Source organism: Notolabrus celidotus, chromosome 16, assembly GCF_009762535.1.
Source record: "Notolabrus celidotus isolate fNotCel1 chromosome 16, fNotCel1.pri, whole genome shotgun sequence".
Lineage (NCBI taxonomy): Eukaryota > Metazoa > Chordata > Actinopteri > Labriformes > Labridae > Notolabrus > Notolabrus celidotus.
Window position 1 is genome coordinate 27,036,033 of NC_048287.1, and position 9,717 is coordinate 27,045,749.

Genomic DNA, 9,717 nt, shown 5'->3' on the forward strand with positions numbered 1-9,717 from the left:
AGACTGTTTAACCACAACATCTAAAATATATTAATAGGCTATAGAACTATAAATATATAAGTTATAGGCTACTGTATACACATACATGTGTAGATAAATAGATTAAGGCTGTTTTATATATTTATACTTACAGGCAATCTTTTTTACCTGTAAATTTCATTGAAACTTTCATGATTCTTTTTTTTCTGTAGCACTTTCCATGCTCGCGGGCTTCCCCTAGGAATCCCGTGTTTCACGTCACAATGCTATGAACTCTGGGTAATTCCCTTACGCTAAGTCTGCACAAATGCCCACTTACAGAAAGGGGGCATAAAGGGCTCAAAGAGTCAGTGAGAGATCCCTCACACACTTGATGATTTGACAGTGGGACAGCCCTAAACCCTCACGGACTTGGCAGGAACGCACCTCAAAGTCAGCGAGTGCTTGAGGGTGGACATTGAGATTGGTCCACTGACTTTGAGGCGCGTTCCTGCAAAGTCTGTGAGGGCTTAGGATGTCCCACTGTCAAATCATCAAGTGTGAGGGATCTCTCTTAGACTTGTTGAGCCCTTTATGCCCCCTTTCCACAAGTGGGCATTTTTGCAGACTTAGCGGAAAGGGATTTACCCATAGTTCATAGCATTGTGAGATTGTGACATGAAACATGGGATTCCCAGGAGAAACCCACGAGTATGGAAGGATTAACGAACGCCCTAACATGAAATTAAAAAAGTAGGAGAGTAAACAAGAACCATGAAGGTGCAACCAATAGTTGGCCTTACAAAAAAAAGTTTCCCTGTATGTATAAATGTAGAAAACAGCCTTTATCAGCCTGAACCTTTTCATCTTCAGACATATGCATAGTATAATTTATATATTTATAGTTATATATTCTAAATGTTGTGGTTAAGCAATCTGTATGGTAAGAGCCTGGATAACATGGCAGTCTGTCCCTGTTGCACTGTTTTAAACCTACTTTATAGTATTATATTTATTCCTTCAGATGGCTTATTTATTTTAACTTGGTGTAGTCTTAGACTCAGACCTTAATTTCAGAAGCCACATCAAGACAATTACAAAGTCAGCCTACTATCACCTTAAGAATATATCAAGCATTAAAGGACTTATGTCTCAGCAGGATGCAGAAAAACTGGTCCATGCATTTATCTTTAGCAGACTAGACTACTGTAACGGGGTCTTTACAGGACTCCCTAAAAAGGCCATCAGACGGCTGCAGCTCATACAGAATGCTGCTGCTCGAGTCCTAACAAGGACCAAAAAAGTAGACCACATCACTCCAGTTCTTAGATCTCTACACTGGCTTCCTGTCTGTCAGAGAATGGACTTTAAAATCCTGCTGATGGTTTATAAAGCACTGAATGGTTTAGGCCCAAAATACATTGCTGATCTGCTGCTACTTTATGAACCACCTCAACCTCTGAGGTCATCAGGTACTGGTCTGCTTTCAGTCCCTAGAGTAAGAATGAAACATGGTGAAGCAGCGTTTAGTCATTATGCACCACATATGTGGAACACACTCCCTGAAAGCTGCAGGTCCGCTCCAACTCTCACCTCTTTTAAATCAAAGATTAAGACTTTTTTATTTGCCACTGCCTTCCTCTCTTAGCTCATTTTAACTCACTTTAAATTAAAATTTTAATGTAATTTTTAATACATTTCTAATTTTCCTTTTTTCTATGTTTTATTATATTTGTCATTTTAATTATGTTCTTTTATGCCTGTCTGAATGTTACCAATGCTTTTAATCTTTTAATGTAAAGCACATTGAGTTGCCCTCGTGTATGAAATGTGCTATACAAATAAAGCTTGCCTTGCCTTAACTTTGCTTATTTTTTTTCTTGCAAGCTCCTTTTTATCTCTTTTCTTCTACATTTTGTGTTTATTTTAATGTTTATTTGTTGTACCCAGGGTCTGAGAAACACCATCAATCCTCTGTATGTCTGGTACATACTGTAGATGTGTGTGTGTATTTCAGGCTGTGTGTAGCATGAATTTTCCCTCAGGATTAAATCTAATTAGACATTAAATGGTTGAAGGTACATCTTCACAGGACAGCTTACAAACAGATGATTAACCTCAGTAACAACACGAGACCAGTGAAGTGATTTTTCTGGTTTTATTTTCTTTGATACAAACAGGATCAAAAGGAGGTCCTTTACTTTCCAGGGAGGATGATACCGTCATACTGGAAAGAGAGAGGAAACAAATATTAGACCGTCATCAAATCACTTTATCAGAAGACGAGATGAAATACGTATTTAAGCTGAATTTGTCTGACTGAGCCAGAAAGAAAATTCAGACTATAAAAAGTAAAGTCTTGAGTGTTTGGAGTTTTCATCTTGTTCTTTTTTAATATTTACTTTTAGCACACACAAAAAAAATTGTTCAACTATTAGATGATGTCTCTGAAGATGTTTCAGAGTCTTAACACTCACTTTTTGCTGGAACCAGCGCATGGCCTCCTCTTTACGGATGCGGTGCCTGAAACCGATGCGGCCTGTTTTCCGCTTCTTGTCGGCGATGCTGAAGCCGGGTCTGCCCAGAACCTGAGTGACAAAGACGGGACAGATGGTCAGAAGAAGAGCTCAAGACACAAAACACTCCAGCAGCCAAACAACCCAGCAGCATGGATGAGTATCAGTACAAACAGACTGCCACTTGTATATCCCTTTAAATCATCTTAATTTCTATGCACAAAAATATGAAGTGCAAACTGTGTTTTAAAAATACAACTGGCGATAAACCAGGCTTCAATAAGTCATGGATATTTGTTTCTGGTGTCTGGACTACATCACTGGTTGAATAGATTTGTCAGTGGATTGAAGCTCTCAGACGTTACACTTGTGTTTGTCCTCTACAACCTAAAATAGCTAGAACGAAATTTTCAGTTTTAAGGGCTTTAATTAAGAATTTAAGAACACTGAACAAGACTCGAGAAACTCACCAACCTAAGTGGACAACAATGAAATGTTTCTCTTTACTCCAGCAAACATTTCTCTGATTCAAATTCTTTAAGTTTAAAACCTGCTCTTTAACTCAGACAAGCTTGAATCTTTAGCCGAGTTTGTTGCCTCAAGCATCAGAAGATGCCAAATGAGCTCCAACAACACGGGCTGACTGTGACCACAGACCACTTCAAAACAATCAATATGAAATCAACATTTAGGCAATCTAATTATTTCCTATTAACGACTGATGGAAGGGGAATCAAATCCAAATATACACGCATTAAATCAGCAGATCAAATATTTAAACATTCACTTAAAAAATCTGATGAAGCAGCTGAAGCTTCAAACTAGGGACGGGCATTATCCCGTTAACGGCCTGTTTGTGTGGCAGTCACGTTCCCCAGCAGCAGGACAGAGTCTGTCTTGATCTATATGTCGATGTTTCTAAAGTTATATTTTTTGGCCTTTTTGCTTTGAATATAATATTTAATGAATATATATGTAATGTGTATGAATTTGATGTGCTTTGGCAACAACATGTCTTTGTTCATGCCAATAAAGCAAATTGAATTGAATTGACAGGAAATGTGGGGAGTAGAGAGTGGGGTAGGACATGCAGGAAACTGTCGACCGGCAGGTATAGAACACGCAACCTCTGCGATGAGGACTGTAGCCTCATTACGTGGGGCGCTTAGACCGCTAGGCCACCAGCGTCGAGTTTCTGTGAAGTGGCGTGCGTTTAAATTTTACAGGCATGCTCAGTCTCTGGACATACGTGTGTGGTGGTGTGAGATTCAGAAACTGAAATGATTGCAGCGACTGTCGCTAATGTTTTCCTCTTCATTTGTTATTTAATGCAGTTAGCATTCTTCTTCTCCTGATACTTAATGTGGATAACGAACAGCTTTAAGACGCTCTACAGCCACCGTGTGGCGGGAATACTGTATTACAACCTGGCACCGGTGAAAATGAAAAACTGTACTTTTAAAATGAGAAAATATTCTAAGCAACTCAAAAATCAATGCCCATCCCAACTATACACATTGAAAGTGGAGGAAAATTTCCAGTGAAAAAGCCATAACAGAAATGGCTTATGACAGAGATACCTAAGGTCAAGGGTTGGGCTGAAGTGATGTAAAGAGTTTACACTTTGGAAAAACTGACTTATTTGGCCAGATTAGAGATGGATAAATTCAAAGGACTTCAGCGAAAATGGATATAGTACACAACAACCCCTAGATTACAATTTACAAGATAAATGCAAACTGCCATCCCCTTGGTTCATTGCTACAGATTTTTAAGTGTTATTGGTATTCATATTGTTAATGTATGTTATATCGTCAGTATTGCAAATGTTATTATCACTGTCATTATTATCACAATTCTTAGTTCATTATATTAATCTTGTTGTATTTTATTTTACTTATATTATTTATTTACTTTTCTTCTGGTCCTGTCTCTTGGCTTATATAACTGCTCCTTGAAGTGCAATTTTAAAGAAGGGCCAGTAGACTTTTATGACTGAAAAAAGAAAAGTGATTTTAGAATAGAGATATTTGGATATGTATATTCATAAAAGTAAATTCCCACTAGATGTGTTAACATTCTATAATCAAGTTTTTTTTTTACTTCATACGTATTTTGTTTTATTTAAAAAAAGAAAAGGTCATGTTTTTAAGATGTATTGAAATGTGTTGTAATGACCAGATATCTCAATAAAAAGAGAATTACAACAACAAAAAAGAAAGTGTAGGAAAACACAATTTGTATTGTACTGTTATATATTTGTCTTTTTCGATGACATCTATCCAACAAATTAAGATGATTATGCAACAATAAGTTCCTTGAACCATTTAAAGTGTGCATATGTCACGTGTTCATACCATCTAACTAAATTTACAAACCTCTGCTCAGCAATTTTTCAACACCCAGAACTTCTGACGCTGCATTCAAGTGGTCTGTGTGTGATTAATGTAAAAGAAAGCCGGAATTTTGCTCTGTGTACTTGATTTGTAAAACATGGAGAACGGTACATTTTTTTTTAAAAACTTCAAATAATTCAGAATGCGTCTCTTTTCTGTGGCTAACCATGTAGAGAGCAGCACCGACCATGCAATGAAGATATAAGTTTAGTAGAATCCATAAATGTTGTTTACTGTTAAAGATTTGGTCCCACATGTCATCCTGTATGTTATAAGAGTCTGCTGAATCGCTCATTACCCTTGACTTTCAAGTGTGTCATTTGTGCATCATGTTTTACTCGAGTCACTGCTTCAGAATCACACCCCTGATTTTAGTCTTACCTGATACAAAACTCGACCTCAGTGACAGCTTCATACCAGAGACTGAGAATGAGTGGATAATCCTAAACGCTGGTATCAAGTACGCAGCATGTAGAAACTTTTTATCTTTTGGTGTCGTCTGAAATGTCAGCAAACAACCCCTGACAACTCCAACCAGCTACACACAGATTTCTGCCACTCACCACGTAGAAGTCGAGTCCGTAGATGCCGATGCTGGGGTCGTACTTGATGCCCAGATCGATGTGCTCCTGGATGCCGAAGCCGAAGTTTCCGGTATCAGAGAAGTTGTTCTTTCTCAACTCGTACTCGCGCACCTGGAGACACGAGCAGCAGAGCGACGCTGGGTTAGCATCAAAACATCTCCATCCATTCATAACACAACTCTCCTGCTGTTGCTCTGTAAACTTGACTTGTAACCCAGCCACAAATTTCAAGTTAAAACACATTTAATCCAAAACCAAACCACTAAATCGTGACTCTCTTACCTTGAGCCCTTTCTCCAGGATCTCCTCTGCTTTGGCCCCTCGGACGGTGCAGTGGACAGCAATCTTTTCATTTCTGCGGATACCAAATGATCGCACAGTGTAGCGGGCTGGAAGGTGAAGAAAGAACATATGACAGGTAAGAACAGGCTCCACCTGGAAGTAGAAATTATGTAGGTTGTTTTCTGGGTAAGTACACATCTTGATTCTGATTGGACATTACAAAGCATCAAATTTGTATATCTTGAGACAGATTTCAAGAGGGACAGAGTGGGTAGAAAAGGGTGTCTAATCACAAACTGTTGGGAACTTATTGTAATTATCACTGTTGTGTACCTCCTATACAACCCCCACATACACTACATGGTCAAAAGTTACAGCCACACCTGTTAATTACTGAATTTAAGTGTTTCAAATCAGGCCCCTTATCTCCAGTGATGGGCCACTTAATGCTTCAGCATACCAAGACATTTTGGACAATGCTATGCTTCAAACTTTGTGTCAACAGTTTGGGGAAAGCCATTTTCTATACCAGTGCACAAAGCAAGGACTACAAAGAACCTGACACAAGTTCTGACTAGAGGGTGAAATGGGAGGGAATTTTCACTTGTGTCCCATCCCGAAAATTCATTCGTTTTTGCATTATTTGCAGACGCAACACGGACGTGCTACTCGGCCTGCAGCGCACTGATCAGCTGTTCAGGTCTGCAGCTTCAAAGTCATAAAAATACAACTAAACTTAATAAGTGATTCTGACCACGCAGATGTCATGCGTCGAGTTCACAGAGGAAAAGGTGAAATAATGCACCGGAGGAAAAAAAAGGAGAAACTTCAGAGTTGAACTGCAGAGCAGGAGAGATCCAGAGTTACTTGGTGGTGCAGGTGTGTAAACTGTGAGCTATCACAAGTAAGACTTAACAGTCCCTGAAGACCTTCCCGCTCCCGTCTGCTCCTGTTAACTTTTTATCCTGTACCGTCCCAATCTGACCTGACCTCAACCCCATTAAAAACTTTTGGGATGAACTGGAACAGATTGAGAGCCAGGCCTTCGCATCTAACATCAGTGCCTGACCTTATGAATGCTCTGCTGAATGAATGGGTGCAAATTCCCACAGAAACTTCCAAGAGGAGTGGAAGCTGTTTTAGCTGCAAAATGGGGACCAACTCATTATTAAAGTATTTGAATACAATGTCATTACAGACCCTTTTGATGTCACGGATATGTTTATCCACATAGTGCATCTCCACCTCTATCATTGTACCTGCAGTTAAAAGCCTTCACTCCACACACCAACAACTCACCCTTGGAGAAGACGGGGGTCTGCCCTGTGAGCTGCTCCAGCACCTTAGCAGCACGGGTCAGCCTGTCTCCACTCTCACCGACGCAGATGTTCAGGCAGAGCTTGCGGATGCGAAGCTCTCTCATGGGGTTCTCCTTCTTCTCACCCTGGTCCTGCAGGACACAGAATAAAAAGCTTAGAGTCGTGACAAAATCAAACACTCAGTCCAACTCACAGACACACCTGAACAAGATGACACCTTGTCAGGTGGTGCCATGTTGAGATGACCTGCTTCCTCTCAAGTCTGATAACAAGCTAGCATTAGCAAAACAGCTACATGAAGTGTCAACATCGAACTAAGCTGAAATGTAACATTAGATACAAAATAAGCCCTTAAATGTTCCCGCAGAGATCTCCTTAGACCACATCCAGACCCCTCAGCAGACCTCAGACCGACACACGCCGGCCGGAGGACATGTCCGTACAGGTCTCCCTTCATAGCACTACAGTATATTATAATTCAGAGCTCAAACACTGCCTTTAAAACTTCATTTAAACTGCAGAAAGTGTGCGCGTGAAGAGCTCACTTATACAGTGACGACACTTTAAAGTAAAATAGAGTTACAAGTACAAGGGGCGACAGTTTCATATGCTAGCATGTTAGCATCACTCGGCTTGTTAGGTTTAAGTATTTATATCGCCTTTTAAGAACAAATACCACTCAATATTATCACTTCATGATGGAGTCTAAGTCCCAGCACATTCAATAATACTCAGGACGGCTCTACACCTCCGATGATTGAGGATTGAAATCCCTACTTCACATTTGATCGCCGTGGTACGATGTGACATAGTACTCACCGCCATGTTGGATCACTAGAAGAGGACGTTGCGCTTCCGGTGAAAGGAATTTATAACAGTGTGTTCACTCTAAAAGAGCTCGGTGTGACATCGTGGTGTAAAGGGATAGTTCCAGTTAACACACGCAGGAGTAGATTAAGATAAGATATTACTTTATTGATCCCCCGGGGGGAAATTCAGTTGTTACAGCAACCCAGACATAAGTGCAATCAAGAAGAACTTTCAATAAGTAAAAATAAAATAAAATAAAATAAAATAAAATAAAATAAAATAAAATAAAATAAAATAAAATAAAGATAAAGATAAAGATAAAGATAAAATTACAATTTAGATATATACAATGTCACAAATGGAATTTACATTAAATAGCAGTAATTACAGGCAGTATTAAAAATGTTTCAGTAGTGACAGGTTGACATGGTGTGATTATAGTTGGTAATGACAGATTAAGCAATAAATAAAAATAAATATGGGTATGTAGTATGACAGTGAGTTGTAATAAACAATAATAATGTAATATACCATAATATAATATAGCGAGATTATATCAAATAACATATTATGCATTATAATGCCAGCAGCAGTCAAGAATGTCAGTTCAGGATGAGATGATGGGGTGTGACAGACAGAGCAGGGATGGTATGGATCTGTTCATGGGGGGGGGGTTGTCAGTGGTCAGCATGGTGCAGTCTGTGGCCTCCGTTACTGTTCAACAGTCTGATGGCGGTGGGCACAAAGGAGCGCCTGAAGCGTTCAGTCTTGCACCGTGGTGGAATGATTATTGGCAGAAATACCCAACAAATTCAGAAATACTATCGTCTCCAGAGGAATTATCAATTTCAATTCAATTCAAATTTGGTTTATTGGCATGAACAAAGAAATGTTATTGCCAAAGCACATGAATTCATACAATACATTATATATGTTCACGACACACTACACTCACCACATACACATTAATCACAACCCATATTCATTTACATAAAGGTATTATCACTTTGAAGTAATAAAATAAATAAATAAATAAATGAAGCCCTGTTGATTTCATCAGCCCGTGTTAAAGATGATAATACTTTATTGATCCCCAGTGGTGGACCAAGTACACAGCTTCATAACTTAAGTCAAAGTATAGATACTCCATGTCAAATATTACTCCAATACAAGCGAAAGTTGCTCTGTCAAATTATTACTTGAGTTAAAGTACTGAAGTACTTGCTTTTAAAAAAACTTAAGTATTCAAAGTACTTCTTAAAAAATCTCAAAACGTTGTATTTTCAAAATACATATGTGCAGTCAGGAATACATAGGAGTACATTCGGTTACATCATGTTTATCTAGAAACCATTACTTGAAATCCCTAAAACTATACCATGGAATAAAAACAGAAACTAAGTTACTCCAAGCACAGACGATATAGTTTGAAATGTTCATCTGGAATGAAACAAACGTTATGTAGGTCAGCACGCTTTCTCAGGTTGGACTGTGAATTTTTGTATGATTAGGCAGAGTGTTCAAACGATACATATCATTCTTCATTTCAAAAACCTCTAACACAGGCTGCAGATATGGCCATGAGGGCTCAGGTGGAGAATTATAGCAATCATTACCACCTCTAAATGAACAGCCTGATCTGAATGAAATCAGCTCTGTGTTTGCTCCACGTTCAACCGTGGAGACGCACAATATACAGGTACGACTAAACCACTGAGACAAACAGAACTAGACAAACACATTTTACTGTCTTAGGGATCAGATTTCAGAAAGGAGAAGGAAATGTATGAGCTGACTTCCAAGCAAAAGTAAAAAACAAAAATTGTGCAATAAAAATTTGCTAAGGTGAGCT

The 9,717-nt window shown here is 38.9% G+C and overlaps 1 protein-coding gene across 2 annotated transcripts; it reads right to left on the minus strand.

Moving 5' to 3' along the window:
- Nucleotides 1-2,102: 2,102 nt before the first annotated feature.
- Nucleotides 2,103-7,879, minus strand: rpl11 (ribosomal protein L11). Of its 2 annotated transcripts, none has more exons than XM_034705267.1 (6): nucleotides 7,833-7,879; nucleotides 7,036-7,186; nucleotides 5,737-5,843; nucleotides 5,434-5,565; nucleotides 2,436-2,546; nucleotides 2,103-2,185 (listed from the first exon to the last, which is right to left on the minus strand). In XM_034705267.1, exons 1-6 carry the CDS (start codon nucleotides 7,863-7,865, stop codon nucleotides 2,156-2,158), a joined length of 564 nt encoding a protein of 187 aa, XP_034561158.1. In that variant the 5' UTR covers nucleotides 7,866-7,879; the 3' UTR covers nucleotides 2,103-2,155. The 2 variants fall into 2 exon arrangements, with proteins under 2 accessions (XP_034561158.1, XP_034561159.1); XM_034705268.1 differs by having other exon boundaries at nucleotides 7,804-7,857.
- Between the last annotated feature and the right edge of the window lie 1,838 nt (nucleotides 7,880-9,717).